Source organism: Seriola dumerili, unplaced genomic scaffold (assembly GCF_002260705.1).
Source record: "Seriola dumerili isolate Sdu_G_001 unplaced genomic scaffold, Sdu_1.0 BDQW01001191.1, whole genome shotgun sequence".
Lineage (NCBI taxonomy): Eukaryota > Metazoa > Chordata > Actinopteri > Carangiformes > Carangidae > Seriola > Seriola dumerili.
In genome coordinates, this window is record NW_019175446.1 from 485,009 (window position 1) to 512,837 (window position 27,829).

Sequence of the window (27,829 nt, forward strand, 5' to 3'; positions counted from 1 at the left end):
TCATAATTCTACTGTGAGAAGTTTAATCCCTAACAGCACAGAAATTATTGTAATTGAAGAGTTAATTCTCTCTAATCTCCTCAGGCACCTCCTCCCAGAGCAGCTCCCCGGCATCCAGCACCCCGAACTCCCCGGCAGCCTCTCACCACATGAGGCCCAGCTCCCTGCACGGCCTCTCTCCCAAACTCCACCGCCAGTACCGCTCTGCACGCTGCAAGTCTGCCGGCAACATCCCTCTGTCCCCTCTGGCTCACACTCCCTCCCCGACCACCTCCTCTCCTCCGCCTCTCACCGGCCACACGGTAGGAAGCTCCAACACCACGCAGATGTTTCCCGCCAAGCTGCACTCCTCGCCTCCTGTTTCCCGCCCTCGTCCCAAGAGCGCGGAGCCGCCCAGGTCCCCCCTGCTGCAGCGGGTGCAGTCGGCGGAGAAGCTAGGAGCGCCGATTCTGCCTTCCTCCTCTTCTTCGTCATCCTCACCTTCTCCTCTGACAGGCGGGGTGTCGTTGCGCAAGCATAGCCTGGAGGTGACGCATGGGGACTACAGGAGAGAGTCTTTCCACTGTGAGCACAGTCTACAGAGTCTGTTGGAGATGGAGGGAGAGAACGGACCTGCCCCTCCATCTCCTTCATCATCTTCCTCCCCTTCTCCTCCCATGGGAGGGGACATTGGAGGCCTGAAGCCAGTGAGGAGGCTGGGAAGGCAGGAGTCGCCGCTCAGCCGTGACACACTGCTCACATCAAGAGAGAAAGATACGCAAACCACCGCACCTGAGGCGCAAACTGAGAGTGTAGCTACTAAAGCTGCGTCCAAGACCAGCGCTGTTGACACGAGTAAAACATTATCCACTGCTGAGGTCCTAAAGAGTAACGTGAGTGCAGCCGCAGTGGAGACCAAGACTCGTCCAGCGCCGGTCTCATCCACTACACAGACCAAGCCGAGCCCCGGGGACAAACTTCCAAATGGAGGTGCTTCAAGTTCTGAGGCAACGGCGTCCAAGAGTAAACTCAGCGAGAAAATCTCAGCTCCGGGACCATCGAAGGGCGTCCAACAACAAGAGAGTAAGCAGCAGAGCGCACAGACGGTCAGTGGCGCTGCAACCGGAGCTCCGGAGAAGACTGAGGAGAAAGTCAAAGGCGCTGCAGCTGCAGACAAAGGTTACGTGCAGAAAGCTTCATCTTCAGAGCAGTCCAAGCAACGAAAAGGCACGGAGACGGGAGAGAGAGGAGGCGTCAGTGGCACCGATAAAGCAGCTGAGACGACCAAGGTCAAAGGTCCTGCACCCCCTGTTCCAACCCAGGCTCAGACCCACACCGCAGCTCATGCGCCAGCTGCTGCCAGATCCAAAGCGGAGAAGGTGTCAAGCAGTTACCGTGGGGCCAAAGAGGAGAGGGCACACTTGGAAGTCCTGGAGGAGAACCCCATGTCACCCTCCTCTAATGCGGCCTCGCCCTGCTCAAGCAAGTCTCGCCCCATGTCTCCGGGGGATAAAGCCAGCTTCGTCACCCAGCTCACGAGCGTGGCCAAAACAGTGCTCGGGCCGATAAAGGGAGCGTCACAACAGGAGGGAGCCAAGGCCAAAGACACCACCAAGTCGAGCGAGGAGAAGCGAGGAAGCGCAGCAGGAAAAGCAGAGGCTTCGTTCGTGGGCGGACGTCGGGGGGCTCAGACGGCAACCTCAGCCGGCGCCGGCACAGTCCCGTCTGATAAAGGAACCGGTCGGAGCTCGAAGCATCATTCGTGATGAGAGAGCTCCAGAAAGAGTCAGACTCTCCCATGTAATGCCTTTTACTGTAGCGTCGCACTGACATATCATGAATTAACATGACTTTGAATGAAAGGGAGACATAAATAAATGCCTGAAGAAATAACACCAAATAGATGACATGTGACATGTAGACACATAAGATGTGAACAAAGATGCATCAGCTTCTGTTGGAAGACGTGTGCACATGGTATCATAATGTAGGCCTGTGTATGTGCTGTACGTTCATCACGATGTGTTGTACATAGTGGAAAAAAAAAAAGAAAAAAAAAAAGCATATGTCTTAATGCATGTCTTACATTGTACATGGGAAATGAAAGAATATTTAAAAAGAAGGTGAAAAATATAAAGCAGACCTAAAGGTAGAGAAACACTGTGAACAACAATTTCGACAGACCACGTCAACAAGCAGGATTCTGTTATAAAAATGGGCATTACTCATATTTCAGATCAGCTCCAGTGCCATCATTTAGCTCATATATCTATATATACGACACAGTACAACATGTGTTTCCTTACAGTTCAGTTACTAAAAGGGATCAGGCGTGGAAGGATTAGTCTTGTATCACGTAGCGAAGAACAAACTGCACCAAGATACCAAAACGCTTGCAGTGACGGAATTAGATGGTGAATCAGCTGGTTTGCCTCAGATCTGTTTAAGGGCTGAATTTCAGTGGGATTGAAAGAGGTAGATTAGATGAACTTGCACAGGGACACTATGCAATGTGCTAACGATTTTTTATTTTATTTTATTTATTTTTTTGGTGTCCCCAAATTACTAAGTTTACATTGTGCTCAAAGGCAAGAAGAAAAGATGGAGGAAAAAGGTTGCAATAAGCCAAGCAAACGCATTTTGTTTTAAAAGTTGTCTCTATTGATCGTAGTGAAATGTGCAATTATACTGTATATTTTAGGCTGTTACGTGAAAACATTAGCGTGTTCAGAGTCTGGTATAAGGAGACAAAGTGTGTGACGAACCATGATGAAAGTAGCACTCACAGCAGAGTAGGCTAGACATGCTCTTTCACTCACTCTTTTCTATTTATGCAGAAGAACAGTTTATTGTGTAATGTTACGTGTGAAGGAAAGTGCCAGTGTTTTTATTTAGAGATAATGTGATTTTTTTTTTTCTGTTTTTTTTTGTTTGTTTGTTTACACTTTAATGTATAATAATATGCAATCCATCAGTGCCGAGCAACTGAGCACCCTAGTCAGTGATACTGTAGTAGACTACACAAAGCCAGGAGTAGATTTGTTGAGAGCATCATAGTGCTGAGGTCGTGTTTGTTCTTGTGTATTACAGCAAAAAATCCTCTTGATAGTTTTTGGGACCCCAGGCTCAGAGCTGTCTCAGACTGCCACCTTGTGGGCGACATCACATGACACCAAAAGCCCTGAGGCGCGACGACAGATAGGTGTATGTATGTGTAAGTCTGATATCTCCTGCCTGCGGATCGTTCCATTTCCTACATTGTGAGTCTGATGCATAATTATTCTGTTGATGAACACGTTTAAAAAGTCTTTATCCATTATGATGTAGTGGTTTAAACCGACATGAACCCGATGTTTGGACATTAAACGCCAGTGTTTTTTGTGTGTGATGTGAGGAAATTGCACTTTATTTTGTGTCAGATACTTTTATTTACTTATATATTTATTTTGTAATTTTTCTATTTGTTGTATTTATTAAACTTTTTTTATTTATTCCACTGTTTTCACATCAGTTAGTGAATTTCTGCTTTACTACGGAAATTAGTTACTGATGAATTTCACATCTAGACTGAGAAATCTACCGAGTCTGTGAGGCTGTGCAGTTTGGACTCATTCCATAAGTCTGAAGTTATAATATTGCTGTCATGTCCATCTTTGTCCAAGTGTTAGACTTTTTTTTACAACAACTATCTGTGACTGTTGTTGTTCATTCCATTGCTACATATTTACTAGCCACCGTTGTAAAAAACTGATGCAAAAAAGCCTATAGTGCAGAAATGTAATAAAATGCAGCAAAACCCTTCGTTTTATTTGACTTCTTCAAGGTAAAAACTACATTTTTTTTAATTGAAAAAATAAGAACGAACAAAGGCAGGGGTTATGACAGGAGTAATACATTACAATGACATCACAGCAGACAAGAATATTACATAAAAATATTAAACAGAGCACAAGCTGCATTGTTTGGATGTAGTGTTCGTAATCTATTTTAAATACAAAGAAAGATAGCCAGTCATTGGCTCTAACAGAATAATAATTAGTCAAACATATAATGTATGTTGATTAATAAATGAACTGACATCTTCAAAGACAGGTCTATAATAAATTATCTAAACCTAACTCGGCCATTTTGAAATCTTGATATATTTTATGTTCAAATCGGAAATTTTTTCTACATTATCCTTAGCTATCCTGGTTTAGAAAATATGTAAATGGACTTAAAATTTCAAATTGAAGTTGATATTTAAAATCTAGTTCTAAGACCTTAAGTTTATATTGTGGTTATTTGTTCTGTTTTATGAAATTGCTTTCATTTTTCTTTGTGCCAAGTAATATCTTAGGCAAGGTCATATTACTCCATCACATAAGCACCGTAACAGTGCAACCAACATTTATTTTCATTATCAATATGTCTGACCATTATTTTCTTTAAGAATTGATTGAGTGTTCAGTCTATAAAACATCAGAAAACAGTGGGACAATGCTCACCATTAATCCTTACATCCTAAATGAACCTGCTCAAATTACTTTTCTTGTCTGAAAGTCAAAACACAAAGATGTTGCATTTACTGTCATAGAAAACTGGCAAAACTTACACTTGAGAAACTGATGCCAGTGAAAAATTATGACAGACGCAATCAATCCATTATCAAAACTGTTGCCAATTAATTTTCTGTCAACCAAATAATCATCTCAGCTCTGGACTACTGGTTGGTTTGGTGCCAGGGGGAGTAATCATAGACTCTTTATTAAAAGTGTAATGAGGGTCAGTTGGGGCCAAACATTAGATTTTTCCCTCAGGCTCTTCCTATCAGCTTAATGTTGTTCATGTAAGTTCATTAACATAGATTTTGATGAAGTAAAAACATCATGGGGATAAAATAAAATGAACATCCTTAAGGAGAACCGGGGGCTCGCGCTCATTGGTCCTCTGTTGACCAATCAGAGCGCCGCCCATACGTAAGAAGTATAAACAGGAAGTGAGAGCAGATTCACCGCTCCGCTCCCTCACGAAGCTCGAGCTCGGGCCGTTTGATGCCAACAAGGGAGAAATAGACGGAAATCTGCGGCGAAATCCATTCAGTCAGTCGCTCGAAGTTAAAGAAGACACAGTAACGATGCCTGAATGAAGGTAAATGATGAATTTCACACCTTTTAATCGTTTGGCTGCGCGTGCACGAGCTGCGAAGTTACAAGAGTTTAGACGTTGAGTTCAATTCAAATCTGTGGTTTGAAATGTGCCGTTTATGTTTTTGCAGGACGTCACCGTTCGTGTAATTGCGTTGTTTACTAACACGTTTGTGTGTCAGTAAGTTAGCAAATCTTATGTTTGATAGATATATAATAACGTAGTATAAATGCAGTATTTGATTTTAAATGAATGTAATTATATGAAGGTTGTTTGTCGAAAAAAATTATACATGTCCACTTTGTGTTATTTTATGCAACCAGCAATTAGTGTTAGTGTTTTTAAATGAGGAAGTGATTAACATAAATGTCGCTTGTATTTCCTGTCAGCACTAAATCGAGTTTTTTTTGTATGAGTTTAATTATAAAACAGCTACATACATTTTGTGTTATGGATTTGTCTAATATTATTTTTCACATATGTTTTTGGTACAGTGTCTGCAAACAAAAGAACATTTCACCTCAGAGCATCTAAGTTTCCAAATAAAACTTGAGGCTAAATGTATTTCACCAAAAAAAGCAAATATTAGCAAGAAGACCAAAAACGTGTGTATAAGTTTATTTAGCAGAACTTTGTTTTAGCGTCTGAAATATCTCATGACCCCTCAGATTTATCTTGTGACCCTTTGTATTGACTGACCCCCCTCTACTAAAGTACTGACCTGAACATAAAGTATTTAGAGGTAGCTCCACCTCCACCAGCTGCAACAGTAAAATGCTGTTTACACACTGATGTGTCACTATTAACAATCTGTTATGATAAGATTTCACTCACATGAGGCATTTTTGTGCAGATACTTTTGATACTTGAAGTAGATTATTGCTGATGATACTTGTGTACTTTTACTTGTGTAGATTTTTGAATGCATTTATTACAATAGAACTTTTACCTAAGTAAAGGATCTGAGCACTTCCTCCTGTGTAACTGTGCACATGGTGTCACTGAGTGTGTGACTGCTGCCACGCTGTGTGGCATCAGTGAGATGTTTTAGAGGGAGCAGGAGTAGGACACCAGCACCTCTCCTGCACCAGCTAAACTGACATTTCTGAAATTCCTGGAGTCACAGGGTGCAGTCACATGGTCTAACTCTTTACTTACTGTCATGGGAAATTATTGTCTTTGCTGTGCTTAACATTAACCCATCAGTTCCAGGGGCAGATCTTGTTTGTTTCAAGGCGACATAATGTGATTTACTGGATGGCTGCACCATCCGTGGCTGCTTGAGTCACATGTATACAGCGAGAATCAGCCTGTGTGGTTTTATTGTATTGGGGTTTTATGTTGCCACTGTGTCTGCGCAGGCTGCCATGGAGTTAAGGAGCAATTCTCCTCGCTCAGTCTTGGTCATTTCCAGTTGCTATGAATCCCAGCCCCTCCCCGGCTGGCTGTGAGGGCCAGTCTCCTACAGACGACCTAATGGACGACTGGCTCTTCCTCTCCTCTGAATCTGCCGGGCCTCAGGTCCAAGAAGTGAGCAGGGACGACCAGGAGGCAGAGGACAGAAGCAAACTCAGATCCAAGTTGGTCTCAGCATGGAACAGTGTTAAATACGGTCAGTTTGATCTTTCTCATTGTTATATATTGTTTTCCGTGTAATAAAAGCAGTTCTCTTTTCTGTTCTCTTTGTCATGTGAGATTAAACAGTTTCTCTACTCTCTTTAATGCATCAGGCTGGTCCTTGAAGCAGAAATCCAAATTCAGCAGGAGCTCTCCTGTGATCATGCTGGGAAACTCCTACGAGCTCAAGGATCAAGGTGAGGCCTTGAGCGTTCGGCCCTCTCACCTCCTAAAATTATCTCATTCATGTGATTTCTAAAAGCAAGGAGGACGTTTTTCATTCAAGCTCTGTAATTGTGTCAGGGGAGAGAGCGCGTTTCCGTGGCAGCTTCGTGTCCCTCCTGTGGCTGACCTACAGACGGGGGTTCCCGCCGCTGGCCAGCAGCTCTCTGACCACCGACAGCGGCTGGGGTTGTGTTCTACGTACGGGGCAGATGCTGCTGGCACAAGGCCTCCTCCTACACCTGATGCCACCAGGTGACAACACACACCAACACACTGCATTGTCAAATATGTAGTCCACTAAATTACTAATGGGGAAAAAAATGAATTTCCCTTTCTACTAATTAAATAACAATAACACGTACAGACTTGAAGTAGCAAAGGCTGTGCTCAGTTACAGGATATTTGTTCCACCCACCGCTGCATGACAAATTGTACACAAGAACAATAAGAACAATGGTAAACAGATTTTAGCTGTAGCAACAAACAATACTCATGTTACTTTATGGTTTGATCACGTTGAGGTTGGACTTGGTCTGTGAGCCACCACGTGGTCAAAGACGACATGGACCTAGAGAGTCGCCCTGCAGACAGTGGACGGAGTTTCAAGCAAAGGCCTAATAAGAGGGGGCGGAAGCTGAGCTTGGGCTCCCTCCTGGACAGACCCATGGAGGCGACGCACAGGAGGGTGGTATCATGGTTCGCAGACTACCCCACAGCTCCTTTTGGGATACATCAGCTGGTAGAATTGGGCAAAAGCTCAGGGAAGAAAGCCGGGGACTGGTACGGTCCTTCCATTGCGGCACACATCCTCCAGTGAGACCTGAAGCCATAACATACCAGCACAATTATCCCAACCGGCTTTCATCAGGACGTAACGGTAAACATCTCTTTGTTTCAGGAAAGCTGTGGCAGCATCTGCAGACCTTCCCAATCTGGTCGTGTATGTTGCACAGGATTGCACCAGTGAGTGAATTCTATGATCGCTGTCTTTGCTCTGTGTTGAGAGGAGAGGTGAGCGTTAACCCGCTCTGCTTTTGTTCTTGAGGAGATGAGAGGATTCAGTGAAGCATGTCTGTGTGCCTCTGTCTTTGTGCTCAGTCTACTTGGAGGATGTGAAGAGGTTGTGTGAGCGGCCTCTCCCTCAGTCCTGGAAGTCAGTCATCATCCTGGTTCCTGTGCGACTTGGAGGACAAGAACTCAATCCTGCCTACATCACCTGCGTCAAAGTATCCAAACTATATATTTATGCATTCACCGCTCTGCATTTTGGGTAAATTCTGTAGCTTGCGGGGAAACGTTAAAGACCAGTGGCTCTAAAAACGGGTTCCTTATGAGGGTTCCAGGGAGTTCCCAGCAAAAGCAGTGCAGCATCACTATTATTTACTCTCAAGTAAGTCATTGGAGAGTTTCTAACCACAGGTTTGTTCCCGCTGCGTACACTGTGGTTGCACAGTTGTTAGAGAAGTCACCGCTCCAAAGCACAGAACAAGCAAAAATGACTGTGTTGTATGTACAAACAACAACAACAAACCATTCTTTGTCTTTCTTTTGTTTTGTTTTTTGTTCATAGAAACTCTTGATGTTACAATGCTGCATCGGAATCATCGGGGGCAAACCAAAGCACTCTTTGTTCTTCGTCGGCTTCCAAGGTATGTGCAGTGCAGTGCAGCGCGGCGCAGTGCAGTGCAGCGAGTGCAGTGCAGTGCAGCGCAGTGCAGTGCACATCATAATTATTGTGACCAGCTGTCTGATGTCAGTCCTTCCACTCTCTTTTTTTATTGTCGTTCTCTTTGCCCTGCTGTGTGACAGATGACCACCTGCTGTACTTGGACCCTCACTACTGTCAGCCCACAGTGGACATAACAAAGGAGAACTTTCCCTTGGAGGTATGAGGAAGTAACTTTTCTCTTCTTCTTTTTTGCTATTTGTTGTGTTTCGACCTGTCACAGCTGTGCTCAGTCATGTAAACCAGTCGTCCCCAACATTTTTTTTTCCAGACGTATCCCAACAGCCCCACACAAAGTGACCCCCCCCCCCCCCCCCCCCCCGAGTGAATATTCATAAGATATTCAAATTAGTTGACTTACTCCACAGGCTTCCTGTGTGCTCCCTGGGGTACAAGTACTTCTGTAAACGCTGACAGTGTAAATGTAATGATGACATCCGCATCAGAACGTACAGTAGAAATATTTACTCTGAACTCCAGTGATTTAGTGTTCTCTTCCTCCACTTCCTCTCTCCACCACTTGCAGTCATTTCACTGTAAATATCCCAGGAAGATGGCTGTCTCTCGCATGGACCCCAGCTGTACCATAGGATTCTATGCCAAAGGCCAAAAGGACTTTGATTCATTGTGCACGGCTGTTAATGAGGTATGTGAATGGGGTGTTTGGGTCTCTATTCATGGAGGTGGTGTGTAGCTTTTGGATCATATAGTAAGTATTTGATACCACTTAACAAAATGACATAAACTGAATTTGTAGGACTTGATCTGGATTCCGCCTCTTTCTCCCGTAGGCTCTCTCCACATCTGCACAGACGTACCCCATGTTTATATTTGCAGAGGGACACGGTCAGGAGGAAGAGCGAAGCAATACACCCACAAACAACATCACCTACATCCAGAGGAAGAGCGACCGGAGAAGAGTCGACACTAGCAACAGCATGGACGAGTTTGTTCTATTATGAACAGAAAGAGATAAAAGTTTTGCCCTGAGGGGCGTTCAATGATCAATGATCAATGATCGCATATAAACGTGACAGTTATACTGTGGCAACTACTGAGCGTAAGAACAATGTCTTCAACGTTCATAATGTTTTGTGCTCATTTGTATTTTTTATTTATTGTTTTAAAAGGAATATTTAAATTAATATTCAATTGAAGGACTGATGAAGAAGTTAAAAAATGAAAGTTGAAGGATGGTTACTCTTGATTGTCATCTCAAACTATTTCTATTTATTTATCGATAATCCATATTTATCCATAAAATCTATGGGATCATGTTCTTTTTACTTGATCTATTCAAATCAATAAAATATAATGATAATAATAATAATAATAATAATGATAATAATAATGATAATGATAATAATAAATGTCTGTCAGAGACAAACTTTAGTTACTATGAGATACACAGCCTCTTACGGTTTCATGTCATGAGACAGGATGTGCTGCCTTTGAACAAATTAGAAAATTGGATTCCTGTTACGTGAATCGTACATGAACAACACCGAAGGAAGTCGACATTAGAATTAGTCAAATGTTGTGAATCTCCTCTGGCAAGAAAAGGACAAAATTTACTGAAAATATTCTTATTAGCTGGGTTCTTTTTGCTGTCTTTTTTCTGAATAAACAGTTTATGAACAACAAGGGGACTTATTTATGATTCTGTACACCTTTATTAAAACATGCAGCGAGGAGTTTGTTGAGGAACTGTATAATGATTATTGGGGTGTGGGGTATAGTCTTATATTTTATTCTATAAAAAAGACGACTGTGATACTGAAGTTCAGGCAGCGCGTGGCGCAGACAGAATCGGTCAGGTTCCCCTGTAGCTGATAAGATGGTGACTGAATCTGTCTGCCCGGGTCTCCATCTTCCTGGCCCCACATTTCTGCCAGACCCTCAGCAGACCCCCCTCTCTGTCCAGCCTCTCCAGCCCACACTGCTCTGCCTTCTCCCAGGACAACTGGAGGAAAAAGTCACAGAGCAACACGTTCAGACTGTTCCAGGCCCGTACCCTGGCTTTGGTTATGTCGTCCAGCAAAGTGACATCCTGTGCGGAGCGAGTGTCGAGGCGGATGTAGTTCCTCTAGCTCCAGCTTCAGCAGGGCCCCCAGGAGGACCTGGGACTCATCAAAGTGCTCTGTGATCGTAACCAGCTGGAAGATCTCCTCCAGCAGAGTCAGGTCAGCCGGTCAGGAGGGGCTCCACTGCAGGCTGTCGAGACCTGAATCTGAGCTCCCAGGGTTCTCTGTTGGTGCCGTTCTCAGGCTCTTTAGGGTCCCAGAATGTCTCCGGTGACTCCAGGAAAACCAACAGTGCTGATTTGTGCTCTGCTGTCTCTTTGTGTAATAAGGGAAAGCGAATGCGACTCTGTCCCTCTCTCCCATGCAAAACAGCAGATTCTTGACAGTGCTGCTTCCTGTCTTGTGGGATTTGAGGAAAACAACCGTAGTGTGTGTGTTTCTCCTCAGTAAATGACAAAGACTGGCCTCCTTTTGAGCCTGTGCACTGGAGGACTGAGTGTCAGTTCTGCAGTTTTGGTATCGGTTTTTAGGTCTTTGCTTGGCACTGGTAGGTAGAGGGCTTTGAAAAGGATTTACAAGGATTTTACAAAATAATGAAATATTATATAATTCAGAATTGTTTCCTCAGTGAAATGATAATTGGATTTTGTAGACTCGTTGTTACTCCTGTACAGTTGCTGCATGAATGAAAGACAAAACGGGGAGGCTACAGAAGACTGGGAGGACTGTGCACATGTACACAGCAGTATAACTGAAGACTGAGGTATGCAAAGGAGAAACTACATCCTGCTTCTCACCTTGAACATTGCAACAAAGAAGTATGAGCAGAAAACGGCACCACCCTGAGACCTGCTACACAATGTCTCCAAAGCAGTGGAGGGACATTCTTCTTTGCCTTCTGGTTGTTTCCTTTCTATCAACATACTGATGGAGAGCTCTTCAACATGGGACTCAGCATGTGGCTTACAGACACGGACATGACCTCACATTCATTAAGCTTATCAGTCACATGTCAAAGGGCTCCCAACATGCAGCAGTCATTTATCATGCAAAACTATGTAGAGACTTAAAAACAGGCTGCATGATATTCCTAATGATGACAGAAGCTTTTGTGTGTGTGCTGTTTGCAGGCATGCTGTGCACATACGCATTCAACCTTTCCATTAAGGTGATAAATACTATAATAATAGCTTTATGGCCGTATTTCTGCTGGTACATGTAAGTAAATCATAACAATGTATATCCCACATTCAAGTCTATCAAAGGTAACATAAAAGGCTATTCTTTGTTGTTGATGATAAAATAAATGATTAAAAGTCTGTACACTTAAATACTGAAATTGAATAAGTTCATTAATTAATTAGTCAACTGACTGGTTTGATTAGCTTACTCTTTAGTTTATTATTTAAGCAAAAATGCCAAAGATTTTCTGGTCCCTGATTCTTAAAAGTAAAAGATTCCCTTGTTTTCTTTTTCCTTTCTTCCTTTTCTCTTTCTTATATATGAAACATTTGTTTGAATAAAAGGTTTTTATATACAGTCTATGAATAAAACTATTTTTTTTTTGAAGAGGGTTCTTTGGTTTTGGGAAATTGATGGGAATTTTTTCACTAAATGTCTGCCTATTCTTTTTTTTTTTATATCAAACGATCAGTCTTTATTAATCTACAAAGTAGATCAGTAATAAAAATAATTAAATACAGACCAGGTATTTAATAATTAGTGGTTTTCAAGGGTAGGCTATAGGCATACAAATACTACACGCTGGAAATAATGATATAATACTGGAAATCGTATGCTCGTCACACCTCGGCCCCATTAAGTTTAACCTATTAGATCTATTACAAGCATTTCATGTATTTCCACATTCAAATATACGCGCAGCATAATGATAATCCTCGCTGTCTCCTCTACAATACTGTGTGTTTAACTCCCATCCCCCACGCCGGTTCTCGCTCTTTCATTCCTCCCTGAAACGCGGAGCCTCACTGGGCATGCGGGAAGTGAGTGAAGCGGTGGATGGGGGCGCTACAGAGTCGTACAGGCCGGTCCCTGCGATACAATCTGCCGAGAGAGGGGGGTGAAGGAAAAAAACCAACTGGGTAGGTCGGTCTTTGTTTCTGGCTAGGAGGAAAAAACCAGGAGACGTTGCAACCGGTGAGGACTCAAACATCACCTTTCGCCGCTTGTGTAAGTGAAGTGTGATTTTGTTACCGGGCGAGGGGAGATTTGTCTGTGTTTTACGCTGCTGTTCGAGGATTAGTGAGCTTTTTACGAGGTGGTTTTTGTTTGAGAAAAAGACGAGACCGACATTACAGTGCCGCTGCTGTGGCGCGACAGTGTGCAATGAATGAAAATTGTTTTTGGAAATGTACTTAGAGCGGTGCACTGAGCCAAGGGTACGGGAGGCGCGTTGGATCAATCAGCTCCAGCGATGTGGGATGCTCTTACCGGCGCATCTGGATAAACATCTCTCTAAACAACACATTTTTCTGCCTAATTGGCCTGGGAGAGCATGGCCGGCTAGGCTAACTCAACTAGCTCGTTAGCATGCTAGCTACCGTCCGCAGCCAGCTTATGTTGTTGTAGGCTTTTTTATCGAACAGGGTAGTCTGAGTCGGGCTGGTGTTCTTTGTAGTTTTACCTCAAATTTTGAGTCAATTTACGGCTCAGTCAGGTGTCCGGTGAATACCAGCCAACTTGTGTTACTTTGTGAGAATCGGGAGGTTGAAATGTTGTGTTTTAACGGACATAATGTAACGTAAACTGTAAAACCCGGCTAGGCCTGGCTAACGCTAGCTAAGGCAGGAATGCTAATAATAGCTAACCCAACTGTTAATTGTTTGTAAATGTAAACACTGTAAAAAAAAAAAAAAAAAAAAAAAAAAGAAGAAAAAAACTGGACTCACAAAAAAGTTTCTACCTCGGTCAGCTGGTCTCTCATCGATCTTCACACTCGTTTGTCTGTGTATCAGCGCGGGCTGTAACTCGGTCAGGTTAGCTTCGTCTATAAACGTTTTATTTGATATAGTTTTGACCCATGTAGTGACAGTTAAGACGACCTCTTGGCGACCCGCTGTGTGTATGGAGTTTACATCCAGTAGAAACCGTTACATCCCTTTAGGGACTGACTTGATGTTTACGAGACAGATATGTGGTATCGGTGTTGATAATAGTCTTGTTGTTTCTGAAACTGACCATCTGCCACAATCTGAACTAGCAATGCTTCAACATTTAAAAGGACAACTCACCCCCACAACGACATGTTATTAACAGTTTCCTCTTATGCGTCCATCAGTTGAGATGTGATTAATTGTGGTTTAGAGCTGTTGGTCGTAGTTCACACTGGCATTTGGTGTATGTGGTGTATACTGTATTTGAAAAACACACACAACAGCAGCATCACTTTCCTAGAGTATTCACTCAACATGCAGTGTGATCCACTGACCTCCAATGAGAGTTACACCACCGGCTGTATGAACTGTTGGGCTGCACAATAAGGGGAAAATGATTTGATTAATCTTCAACAGTTTTGATTACGAGGGAATCGTTTTAATTAGTTATTAAGCAAAAAAGGCCGAGCAACCTAACTCTCCATTCAAATGTGTGGATTTGCTTCTCGGCTCATTGTAAATTTTATATGTTTGATTTTTTGGACTATTGGTTGGACAAAACAAGCAATTTGAAGGTGCCATGATTTTTGAGAAATTGGAGTAAGCCTTCTGATGTTTTATATACAAAACGATTAGTCAAAAACTGATGCACGGCTGAATCAGGGATGAAAAGCGTAGCTATATTTTGAAACAGATGTAGTGGTTCAGTTTTTCAGCTGTATTTAGCTGCTTTGAGCGTCACACAGTAAGTCTCAATGTGCTCATTGTAGTAAGCTCCGGCTGGTAGATCCAGGCCTCAGCAGATCACATCCAATCTCGTCTGGTGAATTTGTGCTTAAGGAATCATGCCATGAGTCAACACATCTTACTTATCTTAAAATAACACACTCATCTTAATATAATCACATTTGATCAAGCTGCTTAGATCTAGATCTTAGATATGGACTCGCACTAATGGTTTTAAAGAGAATTTATAAACACATACGTTTTGATAATTTCCTTAATTCCTGTTGTCATCTCACTTCGCAGGGTCCTTGCTGCTGCCACACATTCCCAGTTTCCCCTGAGAGATGTCCACTCCGGACCCCCCGATGGGAGGGACACCTCGGCCTGGACCCTCCCCAGGCCCAGGGCCATCTCCAGGAGGCATGATGGGCCCGAGCCCGGGTCCCTCACCGGGCTCAGCCCACAGCATGATGGGGCCCAGCCCAGGACCTCCCGGATCTGGACACCCCCACCCTCCACAGGGACCCTCAGGATATCCTCAGGACAACATGCACCAGATGCACAAAGTACTAGATTCTTATTTCCTTGTTTACCCTGCCTCTGTTAATTTATGTACTGACTAACATCAGTAATGGTGCATGTTTTTTTTATTGTGATAATGCTGAAACAACTAACTTTTCACCTGTTTGCTAATTATTTTGTTGCTATGGTAACTTATTGACTTAATGTCTTAATCTGAATGTCGCCTTCAGAGTTGACATCTGTTATAGTGCAGTTTACACATTAGGACTGTACAGAAAATGTAATTGTTGGTTTGGGTCAAATGAAACAAGCTTTGTTTTATTCCTGACTGTTCACCAGCCCATGGAAGCCATGCATGAGAAGGGAATGCCTGATGACCCTCGCTATGGACAGATGAAGGGCATGGGCATGAGACCAGGGGGGCACAGTGGTATGGGACCCCCTCCGAGCCCCATGGACCAACATTCCCAAGGTAAGAAATCCCACAGCATTGTATTTTATATAGCCTGTGTTGTAAGTTCTCACTAGAGAGATGAAACATGAGTTAATACTGTACATTCTCGTGTAAACATTGCTGTTAGGTTGCCAGTTTGAACCCTCAGATGAAATAAGGTGTGTATATACACATCAACACACAATGGGTTAAGAGAGAATGAAATTAAAGATCTTCTTTTTGTCCCAGATAATCTCCATACAGGATGAACCAATATTTTATTTTATTTTTTTACAAAGACATAGTGTGTGAGGAACAAGTTCAGTGTGGGTGTGGGTGTGGGAACTCATCCATCCGGTTTCTCTTCTTGTGTTGCTGCCTGTACGGCACCATGAGCAGACAGCAGTGAGCAGGGTGACGGGAGGGGGCGGGGTTGAGGGGTTTTCCCTCACAGACGACAACAACAAAGGCAGTTAGACAGTCAGTTAGCAGAGGATGAGAGAGAGAGAGAGAGAGAGAGAGAGAGAGAGAGAGAGAGAGAGAGAAGAAATGACATAACAGCAGTTGACCTATAGATAATGAATCAGCTTGTTACTTAGCTGATAGTCAGTGTCCTAAATATCATTATGGGTAAATCTGGTGTAGGTGTTAAAACCCCACTTACAGCAATGTGTGAATCTTTTTTTTTTTTTTGCATACCGTTCACGCATCGCTTCTGTGTTCCCCAGGTTACCCCTCGCCATTGGGTGGGTCGGAGCATGCCCCCAGCCCTGTCCCAGCCAATGGCCCTCCCTCTGGGCCCATGATGCCCGGAGGACCCTCTGGCCCTGGGGCTGGCCCTATGGAGGGCAGTGGTGACCCTAATCAGGGCATGGGTCAACCAAACCGTGGCGGTCCCCAGGGTCCAGGTGGACCAGGTGGCGCAGTAGCTGGACCTGGTGGTGCAGGTGGACCCACTCCTTTCAACCAGAACCAGCTGCACCAACTCAGGGCCCAGATTATGGCTTACAAGATGCTGGCACGTAGTCAGCCCCTACCAGAGCACCTGCAGATGGCTGTGCAGGGGAAGAGGCCCATGCCAGGGATGCAGCAGCAGCCGATGCCTAACATGCCGCCCTCTACAGGTCCTGGAGGTGGGCCGGGGGCTGGGCCGGGACCAGCTCAGGCCAACTACAACAGACCACATGGTGAGTTAAGGAAGGCCGTCAGGATGCCTGTTTACTTTGGTAATCTGTTTCTCAACAAAATTATATTCAATCATATTTGTAACATAAGCGTTAAACAATGAAAGCAGATTATTTGATAGCTCAACAGAGACCCCTGGTGGCTGAACATGATTTTCTTTGTCTTCAGCTGTCCAAACGTTTACTAATTACAGGAAGAATTATACAATTTTTCATTTTAATACATGACATTAATGTTTCAGGCATGGTAGGCCCCAACATGGCTCCTCCTGGACCTGCAGGAGTCCCCCCAGGTATGCAAGGCCAGCCTACCAATGGACCCCCTAAATCATGGCCTGAAGGTAACCTTGGTCTTTAGGTGCACTTCAGTCAGCACTGTGTGTTTTGATGTGCACATGCAGCAAAACTGATCTCTCCTGAATTCATGTCTGCTAGGACCAATGGTGAACGCTGCTGCTCCATCCAACCCTCCCCAGAAGCTGATTCCACCTCAACCCACTGGCAGACCCTCCCCTGCTCCTCCCTCCGTGCCCCCTGCTGCCTCCCCAGTAATGCCCCCTCAGACACAGTCCCCGGGACAGCCTGCCCAGCCTCCACCCATGATGCTACACCAGAAGCAGAACCGCATTACCCCCATTCAGAAACCCCGCGGGCTGGACCCAGTGGAGATCCTCCAGGAGAGAGAGTACAGGTGAGACGGAGCGGGAGGTAGTGTTGAATTGTACATGTCTTCTCGAAACACTACAAAGACCTGTTCCCTTATTTGGACGAACCTGTGTTATGTTAGTATTTCATTTATTTATTTGTTTGAGTGCTTATTTTTTAAAGGTTACATACATGTAGCAGTGAGTAATTCCTCACACCAGAGCTTTAAAAGCCTGAGCTCTTAGATGGATGTTTATACAAATATAAATATATATATATATATATATATACATATATATATACAGCTCCACAGGAAAACACATAACAAACAACATTTATTTTTATTTTTTGATTTAAAGCCATGAAGTGTGATCATTCATAACTAGATGTCTGATCCCTCTTCTTACTTTTGATCCATGTACCAGCCCCTGAATCCAAGAGATATTGTTGGCTTATTGTTAGACATGAATTTGAGACAGATGAATGGAAGCAGTTGAACTAGTTCTACCAGTTAAATACACAACAGCTCTGTGTGACAACGCGCTGCAGGGCATGATGCTCGTAATGAACTGTAGAGGTCAAAGACTGAACCCTGTTGCTGTTTTACTTCCTAAGAAAGACAACATGTCATTGTTAGATTTATATCTACTTCTTTTACTGCCATAAATCAAATTCTTGATCAGCTAGAAGGGGAGAAAAATGCTTTTTTGTGGCATTATTAAAATTTTTCCCTGCATGTATTTTTCAGGCTGCAGGCCCGTATCGCTCACCGCATCCAGGAGCTGGAGAACCTGCCTGGCTCTCTAGCCGGTGACCTGCGCACCAAGGCCACCATCGAGCTCAAGGCCCTGAGGCTGCTCAACTTCCAGAGACAGGTAGGAATGTCCTGTCTCCAACGTTGCTGTTACACTGGCATGTCGTCGTGTCCTCCAAGTGAAATATATAATAATATGTTGATTTTTTGTGTGTGTGTGTGCCTGCAGCTGCGTCAGGAGGTGGTGGTCTGCATGCGGCGCGACACCGCTTTGGAAACGGCCCTCAACGCTAAGGCCTACAAGCGCAGCAAGCGTCAGTCTCTACGTGAGGCCCGCATCACCGAGAAGCTTGAGAAACAGCAGAAGATCGAACAGGAGCGGAAACGTCGTCAGAAACACCAGGTACACGGCGGGGAAAAGACGTTTATAGCAGCGCTGTTGTGTATCATTTCTTGATGAACAGCATGATCTGTTTTTGTTTTGACTTTGGTTTGTTAGTCCCAAAAACAAAACACATCTCCTCATGACAGGAAAACAAACGGTGATTATTTTTGTGAACAGAGGGAAACATGACAACACAACTTTAAAGAAGAGAAAATACCTTTTTTAAAAAAGAGCATTGCTTCAGTTCCCCTCGCTCGCTGGCTTCAGTAACAGTGGTGTATTTGTGCGTTCTTCTGTTGATAGGAATACCTCAACAGCATCCTGCAGCACGCCAAGGACTTTAAGGAGTACCACCGCTCCATCACAGCGAAGATCCAGAAGGCCACCAAAGCTGTCGCCACCTATCACGCCAACACCGAGCGCGAGCAGAAGAAAGAGAATGAGCGTATTGAAAAGGAGAGAATGCGGAGGCTGATGGTGAGACCCGGATCTATTAAGTCTGTATTTGCTGTCAGGCGGACGCTTTCAGAAATATCTGGAAGTGGAAACGTTTGTGGTTGTTTATTAGTCCAGCACCGGTACCTGAGCTCTCTGTGAATCTTCCTCCAGGCTGAAGATGAAGAAGGCTATCGTAAACTTATCGACCAGAAGAAAGACAAGCGTCTGGCCTACCTGCTGCAGCAGACGGACGAATACGTGGCCAACCTCACTGAGCTGGTGCGCGCCCACAAAGCCGCACAAGCTCTCAAAGAGAAGAAAAAGAAGAAGAAAAAGAAGGTAAATGTTGACAGCAGGCAGTCGTATGGTGTCTGTTTGTACATTTAAATTGCTTCTTCTTTTTTTTTTTTTTTTACATGTAATTAAAAAATGTTCATGCCTCCAGAAGCCAGAGACTGCAGAAGGTGGTGCTCCTGCTCTGGGACCCGATGGAGAGGTGAATCTTAAAAGAAGAAAACCTCCATTCATCACGTATTTGAATAAGAGGTCATGAATTTTAATGTTAATGTGCAGCAGTTACAATATTATTAATGTTTGTTTTGGGTTTTTTTTGTTTTTTTTTCCCTCATTTCCTCCCACAGCCTTTAGATGAGACCAGTCAAATGAGTGACCTGCCAGTGAAGGTCATCCATGTGGACAGCGGAAAGATCCTGACTGGGGTTGATGCACCTAAAGCTGGCCAGCTGGAGGCCTGGCTCGAAATGAACCCAGGGTGAGCGTCACGTCTGCCTTTTATGACGTTTACAAGGGAGATAATCACATTGTTTGATGTTTTAAAGCTGTCACGCCCACGAGGTGCGGTGGGGATTCAGTGATTGTTAAATTCTAATAATAATGCTGGAAGCGCAGAGAGTTCAGTGAATGAACAGGAAAGACAGAGCCGTTATCTCTCTGGAAATGTCTCTAACTTTGTGGAAAACATTTTGTTCCTCTGCAGATATGAAGTAGCGCCACGTTCAGACAGTGAAGACAGTGGCTCAGAAGAAGAGGAGGAGGAGGAGGTAACGTAACACAGTGAACTCTGCATCAAAGCAAAAATGTTCAGTTGTAATTTTTCTTGCCAAGTTTTCTAACCTCTCCTTTTTTGTTTTTGTTCTTTTTGTGTGTTTGTCAGGAGGAAGATGATGAGCATCCTCAACACTCTTCAGCTCCATCAGAGGAGAAGAAGAAGATTCCTGACCCTGACAGCGAAGACGTGTCTGAAGTGGACGTCCGGCACATCATCGAGTAAGATGGAGCCACTGGGTTTTTGGTGTTAGATCATGATGAAGTTATACAAAGATACAGTAAAGGCAGTAATGTTTTACCTGTTATGTTCTCTCTCTCTGTCTTAGTTGATTTTATTTTGCTGTTTTTCATCCACACAGAATGTCTCACTATGTTTTATCCGTTCCTTTCACCAGACACGCCAAGCAGGACGTGGACGATGAGTACGGTAATGCGAGTTTCAACCGAGGCCTGCAGTCCTACTACGCTGTGGCTCACGCTGTCACCGAGAAGGTGGACAAACAGTCCTCGCTGCTGGTCAACGGGCAGCTCAAGCAATACCAGGTACGCAGACCAAACCTGCCGGAACGAAGGAGGAAAACTTTGTTCATGAGGCGATTGGAGTCTCTTATGAAGCTAATAACCGTGACTCTTCTCTGCTCAGATCAAAGGTCTGGAGTGGCTGGTGTCACTTTACAACAACAACTTGAATGGCATCCTGGCAGATGAGATGGGTCTAGGAAAAACCATCCAGACCATCGCCCTCATCACTTACCTCATGGAGTACAAGCGCCTCAACGGGCCCTTCCTCATCATCGTACCTCTCTCGTGAGTCCTAACGCAGCAATAAGTTCTCATAAGGAAAGCTGTATGGACTGTGTTTTATGTTTGTATGTTGAGTGGAGTAGAAACGTTTCTGTTTATTTTTGTTTCCAGAACTTTATCAAACTGGGTCTACGAGTTTGATAAGTGGGCGCCATCTGTCGTGAAGGTCTCCTACAAGGTCGGTGGCACCTACTATTCTCTGTTACTTTTTGTCATGAAAAAGAAAAAGGTTTAAACCCCAAGTTGTTTTTGTTGCTGTTGCTGTTGTTGAAAATAAATGGAAAGCTGTTCTGTTCGCTTCCAGGGGTCTCCAGCTGCTCGTCGTTCATTCGTTCCCATCCTGCGCAGCGGCAAGTTCAACGTGCTGCTCACCACATACGAGTACATTATCAAAGATAAACAAGTGCTTGCAAAGGTAAGGAAGCATCCTCGGGTTTATACAGAACATATTCATTCACGTAGCCTCTCTCTCAGCCATGACCTGTCTCTTTCTAATGTCTAAATGTACAACACTTCCTCCCAAAGCTGCGTTGGAAGTACATGATTGTGGACGAGGGCCATCGTATGAAGAACCACCACTGTAAGCTGACCCAGGTCTTGAACACGCACTACTTGGCCCCACGGCGTCTGCTCCTCACAGGCACCCCGCTGCAGAACAAGCTACCTGAGCTCTGGGCCCTGCTCAACTTCCTCCTGCCCACCATCTTCAAGAGCTGCAGCACCTTCGAACAGTGGTTCAACGCCCCCTTCGCCATGACCGGAGAGAAGGTGATAAATATAGCCGAGTTGCCAAAAAATGATTTTGAATTCTGAATACATCCTCCTCATCCTCTGCATTTTATTTCTTTTGTTTTAACTCAAGGTTGACCTGAACGAAGAAGAGACCATCCTGATCATTCGACGTTTACACAAGGTGCTCCGACCTTTCTTGCTGCGCCGACTCAAGAAAGAAGTCGAGGCCCAGCTGCCCGAGAAGGTCAGACTGCTTTCAGATTCATTCACAGCCCTTAATGATCAACAAGTGGATACTGGACATTGTTTCGTTCTTTCACTGTTTTGGTCAAACTTGTATTTGTTTTTTCATTTCTTCTTTTTTCATTATATTACTATTAACATCTATTTAGCCACACAGCTACTATTTTATGCTGCTTTTCATTACATTGAACTATTTCAACGTGTTATCCTTTTTTTTTAGCTCATTATTTCAACTTTTTTATTATATTTTAACTTTTAAGCAAACTGTTTAACAGTTTATCTGGTTGAAATTAGCTATTTAAACCAGTCATTATGTTACATTTAGCTCATTATGCGCTTGCTAACTGGTTTTCTCACGCGCTCTCAATTGCAACGTGCCGTGACGATTGACTCAAATGTTTTTATATGTATGTTGACTATTTTCAACCCTTTAGTCAAACAGTCTCAGTGTTTTTCATTACTTTTAGAAACTATTTCACCCTTTCATCTACTTTTTCAGCTTCTCTGCTCACGTGCTAAAAAAAGTCACAGATCCACAATCACAACATGTTGTGAAAACCGACTCATTTACACAAATGTGTTTTCTTTAATCAAACAGTTTAAATATAAACATGTATGTAATTCGTGGTTTTCCTAAGTCTTCCCTTACTGTTGGTTCTTTGTAGGTGGAGTGATACGTGATAAAGTGCGACATGTCGGCCCTGCAGAGGGTTTTGTACAGACACATGCAGGCCAAGGGAGGCCTGCTCACAGATGGTCAGAAAAAGACAAGAAGGTGAGAAGCTGAAGAGAACGTCTTTAAATATAATTGGTGGAAACTTATTCTGTAGACATGAAGTCTAGCACAAGGAATGTTATATCGAAGCTCAAAAATAAACTAACGTGTGTTTTTCTACTGTGTTGTTTTCCTTCTAAATCCTCCAGGGTAAAGGAGGCACGAAGACCCTGATGAACACTATCATGCCAACTGAGGAAGATTGCAACCCCCCCTACATGTCCAGCACATCGAGGTACAAAGAAAGACTGAAACACACACATGTGAATGAACAATTCAAGAGCAAAATGAATGAACTTTAATTTCTGCTTGTTTTTTATTTTTTATTTTACAGGAGTCTTTCTCTGAGCATCTCGGTTATTCTCGGTGGAATAGTGAGTGGGTACGTAGAGCTTTGTGTGTGTGTTTTGTACAGCTTGTGTGGTGGTGTTGTGTGTGTGTGTGTGGTTAGGTTGAGGATACGTTGCATACTGGCTCAGTCTTGCTCATATTCTGGCTCTGCCTCTCCAGCCCTGACCTGTACCGCTCCTCTGGGAAGTTTGAGCTGCTGGATCGTATCCTGCCCAAGCTGAGGCCACCAACCACAAAGTGCTGCTCTTCTGTCAAATGACCTCACTCATGACTATCATGGAGGACTACTTCGCGTACCGCAACTTCAAGTACTTAACGTCTGGATGGTGAGAACCTTCTGACCAAGGCTGATATTTTAGCTATCCGTCATCGCTACTCTCCTAAAAATCACCAGCAATTTTCTGCACAATTCCACAACATAAATAGAAACTCCCATGTTGTTTTTTTTTCTCTAATCTTTTCCCCTCTCATAGGAACCACCAAGGCGGAGGACCCGTGGCATGCTGCTGAGAACATTCAATGATCCAGCCTCAGAGTACTTTGTGTTCCTGCTCAGTACCAGGGCAGGAGGCCTGGGCCTCAACCTGCAGTCAGCTGACACTGTCATCATCTTTGACAGGACTGGAACCCACATCAGGTATTCAGATGCAAAATATGTGCTGGCACCAACACAGGCTTCTTATTATAAAATATTAATCAACAACACCGGACGTGGATTTTCGGGGGGTTATCAGAGGCAAATGAACTCACAGTAGTTTCCGTAGTCACCACACACACGATCCCTCCGCCTAAACTGACCATGTGTTTGCCCTCCTACAGGACTTGCAGGCCCAGGACAGAGCCCACCGTATCGGTCAGCAGAACGAGGTGCGCGTGCTCCGCCTGTGCACCGTCAACAGTGTGGAGGAGAAGATCCTGGCAGCGGCCAAGTACAAACTGAACGTGGACCAGAAAGTCATCCAGGCCGGCATGTTCGACCAGAAGTCCTCAGGCTATGAGCGTCGGGCCTTCTTACAGGCCATTCTGGAGCACGAGGAGCAGGATGAGGTCGGGGCTCGAGGAGGCTGCCGCTCTAGGGGGGCGTGGGTGGGTGTGATCTGAACCTGTTCCAACATCGCCCACCCACCCACATCCGCCTGTGCGCTGCCCCACCTCTTCATTCTCTCCTTTTTTTTCTCCTCCTCTGTCTCTTTTCCTTACTTCCCTGTTTTCTCAGGATTTGTGAGCTTTCATCAATCCAGACTTCTCCTTTTCTCCCTTATGTATTTCTGCTTCTGCACAAACCTTTGATGGTTAATATGACACTTTATCTCTCTACACTAATATAAAAGCTTTTCCCTTTTATTCCTCTTTCTTTTCCCTTTTCTACTGATACATTTTGTGCAAAAGCCCTTAGGTTTTTTTTTTTTTTTTTCTTTTTTTGTTTAATGTTTAAACATATTTCTACTGATAACTGATGCAACTGAACATGCAAAGCTGTAGTGTAAAGCTGTCGACACCTACAAGTGATATGTAAATGGCTACATTAAGTCAAGAGTAATATACACTTGTTTTCCTTTGTGTAAATGACATTAGTTCAGAGACTTGGCTCTGAGGCACCACATTAATCTGCCGTTAGCCTCTTCTCACTCGCTCTGTCTCGCTCTTTCGCAGGAGGAGGACGAGGTGCCCGACGACGAGACTGTCAATCAGATGATTGCCAGAAGTGAAGAGGAGTTTGAGCAGTTCATGGTTAGTCCCAGTTTTATTGCAGTTACTAGATCATTTGTAATTTTACCGTCTGAATCCGCCAACTTCCTGATGTATTCTCTCTTTTTTTTTTTTTTTTATTCCAGCGCATGGATCTAGACAGACGCCGCGAGGAAGCGCGCAACCCTAAGAGGAAACCTCGTCTGATGGAGGAGGACGATATGCCAAGCTGGATTTTGAAAGACGACGCTGAGGTTGAGAGGCTAACCTGTGAAGAGGAGGAGGAGAAGATGTTTGGCAGAGGATCCCGCCAACGGAAGGAGGTGGACTACAGCGACTCGCTCACTGAGAAACAGTGGCTCAAGGTGGGATGTTACCACGAATGGAATTTATCATCTGAGAGAGCGCGACATTGTTTTAGTCTTCGGTAACTGTCGATATTAATCTGATTTCTCATCACCGCAGGCCATAGAAGAGGGTAACCTGGAGGACATTGAGGAGGAAGTGCGCCACAAAAAGACCACCAGAAAGCGCAAGAGAGACCGCGACCACGACGGCGGCCCGGCCACACCCAGCTCCAGCGGCGGTCGAGGGCGGGACAAGGACGAGGAGGTGAAGAAAGCCAAGAAACGCGGCCGCCCGCCTGCTGAGAAACTCTCTCCCAACCCGCCGTCCCTCACCAAGAAGATGAAGAAGATCGTCGACGCCGTCATCAAATACAAGGACGGGTGAGAACATTACTGCCGTTAGCAGAAATGACCAGAAATAATATATCTGACGCCATCTTTAATCTACTGAGTGGTAATTTAAGAGCATTGACTCACAGTGATGCATACTAAGACCGCAGCTTCCCTCCCTCTGTAGTAATGGCCGACAGCTGAGTGAAGTCTTCATCCAGCTGCCCTCTCGCAAGGAGCTGCCCGAGTACTACGAGCTCATCCGCAAACCCGTGGACTTCAGAAAGATCAAGGTGCGTTGAAGAGAGAGAGACGACTTTTCCACTTGTTCACCTTACTTATTATCTGCTGTGTGTTTCACTGCCGCTTCCTGTCGCCTTCCCCAGGAGAGGATCCGCAGCCATAAGTACCGCAGCCTGAACGACCTGGAGAAGGACGTGATGCTGCTGTGTCAAAACGCCCAGACTTTCAACCTGGAGGGGTCTCTGGTGAGTTCAGCCAGGAAGCCAGCACACGTCACTGTTGACTATAGTTGGATTCATCTTAAATTCACCGAAACCTACAGGAAGTCAGAGTGAGGCAGCGTCTTGTTTGAGGCAAAGCTTTTATAATCTCTCTAACGCTCTAGATCTACGAGGACTCCATTGTGCTGCAGTCCGTCTTCACCAGCGTGAGGCAGAAGATCGAGAAGGACGATGAGAGCGAAGGAGAGGACAGCGAGGAAGAGGAGGAGGAGGTGGACGAAGGCTCTGAGTCTGAATGTGAGTAATCAGAAACACGGCGGTGGTGATGGTGATGATGGTGATGAGGCTCGTATATCGATCGGCAGAGGAAAGGCCACTGAAATGTTCACGGCCTTTGTTTTTCCTCATCAGCTCGTTCCGTGAAAGTGAAGATCAAACTGAGCCGGAAAGAAAAGGGGGATCGTGGAGGAAAAGGACAACGGCGGAGGGGCCGCGGCGCCCGGGCTAAACCTGTGGTGAGCGACGACGACAGTGAAGAGGAACAGGAAGAGGTGAGAGGAGACGTTCGCTTTTCTTCTGCAGTAATTCAGTGTCGATAAATGATTCATGGAGACTTGAGAATGACATTTTCACTGTTCTGACATAATAAATTAAAACTAATTAAACTAAATAATCCAACTGTAGCTGGCATTTCTGAATATTTTATCGACCAAACAATTAATTGAGAAAATAACTTCATCCATGTTAGAAGATAACGGTTTAGTCGCTGCCCTCATTTGCAAGTGGCTCGTTTCCTCCGGTGACCAGATTCATCCGGATCATTTAAAGCTTGACTGTGTTCTCTCTCTCTCTGCTGTGGAGCGTCTCCAATAACAAAAGTAAATCTGCGTTTGTGTGTCTTCAGGAGCGTTCGGCCAGTGGCAGCGAGGAGGACTGAAGTGAACCACTCCTGATCGGACCAACGGCCCACTGAGCCCCTTACTGGACTTTATATATTTTACTTAGATACAGCAGGGAGACAGTCAGTGGAAAAGGCCTAGTTTTACCTAGATGAGCTGATTTTTAGTGAGACAATTGTATTCTCATTAAAGTTATACCATTAATTAAAAACCAATAAAAAAAAAAAACTAAAATATTAAAGATATGAACCATCCACTTCCATATTTAAACCATTTCTCCCAGTATGAGTAGTAGTGTCTCTTTGCCTTTTTGATTTCTCCTGTAAGTGGAAAATTGACAGAGTCTGAATTATAGACTGATCGTGGGCCATTAAGACAGCAAACTGTTTTTTTTTTTTTTTGTTTTTTTTTTTTTAAATGGTATTAATTTTGTCGTCTTTTACTTTGAGACAAAACGTACATGTGAACCAGGAGTCACTGCCCCCCCACCCCCCACCACTCCCACCAGCCACCCCACCCCCACAAAGTCCCTTTTTTTTGAATGCATGTCGTGCGTGTCTGTGGAAATGCACCTGGATGTGTCTTCGCTATTATCTCTGTGTTTAATTTAAGACTACAAGCGGGATCACGGTACATCCCACCCTGCAGCCCCTCCCCCTCAGGTTGTGTATGTAAAAGGGGGAGGGAAGGATAGGACCATTTTCTCGTGTCGGTGTCACTGGATTCCAAAAAGTACAATAAAGGCATCTCATAATTAATCCGCTCTCTCCGCGTGTTGTGTCTCCATCATGCACCCAGACACGGCCACTAACTGCACCCATCACGTGCGAACACTAGGTGGCCCACTGACAACAGGAAGCTGCACACTTCCCCGCTGCACCGTCCCCCTTCAGTCATTGTGATGTTGTAGCTGCAACATGGTTGAAGTTCCAGCCGTTTATTCCCCCGATGTATGTCAGAGCTGTTCAGATATTTAATGTGATCCAAAGTGCATCCGAACACTGATCCGGTTCATTTATGATATTGAGGTTTCAATAGACCACGATGACTGGACGCAACATGAATCAGTGGTAAACAGAGAAATCTGCTGCATTTGCAAGAAACAAACATTTTTCAGAGTCGGATGAAGAGTGTAAAAACACTGATTCCTCACTGGGCTTCTGATCTTCCTCGTTGACCCTGACACGCCCACATCCTGCCTTTCCTCATGATTTTTTTTTTTTTATCGC

The 27,829-nt window shown here is 44.4% G+C and overlaps 2 protein-coding genes and 2 pseudogenes across 2 annotated transcripts in view; 3 read left to right on the forward strand and 1 right to left on the reverse strand.

The window, feature by feature from the left end:
- Positions 1–2,014, forward strand: part of LOC111238076 (microtubule-associated serine/threonine-protein kinase 1-like) — a 38,807-nt gene extending 36,793 nt beyond the window's left edge. The window contains exon 27 of the mRNA XM_022767476.1: positions 85–2,014. Coding sequence (XP_022623197.1) covers positions 85–1,745 — 1,661 coding nt within the window. The 3' untranslated portion in view covers positions 1,746–2,014. The remainder of the gene's footprint in view (positions 1–84) is intronic.
- A 2,967-nt stretch (positions 2,015–4,981) lies between these two features.
- LOC111238063 (cysteine protease ATG4D-like) lies at positions 4,982–10,280 on the forward strand. Its single transcript, XM_022767461.1, has 11 exons — positions 4,982–5,109; positions 6,468–6,718; positions 6,837–6,920; positions 7,027–7,200; positions 7,470–7,761; positions 7,847–7,911; positions 8,047–8,174; positions 8,519–8,597; positions 8,758–8,834; positions 9,201–9,320; positions 9,466–10,280. The coding sequence occupies exons 2-11, from the start codon at positions 6,526–6,528 to the stop codon at positions 9,634–9,636; spliced, it is 1,383 nt and encodes a 460-aa protein (XP_022623182.1). The 5' UTR covers positions 4,982–5,109; positions 6,468–6,525; the 3' UTR covers positions 9,637–10,280.
- Positions 10,281–10,487: 207 nt separating this feature from the next.
- Positions 10,488–11,504, reverse strand: LOC111238077 (annotated as a pseudogene).
- A 1,252-nt stretch (positions 11,505–12,756) lies between these two features.
- LOC111238072 lies at positions 12,757–27,076 on the forward strand (annotated as a pseudogene).
- Positions 27,077–27,829: the final 753 nt, after the last annotated feature.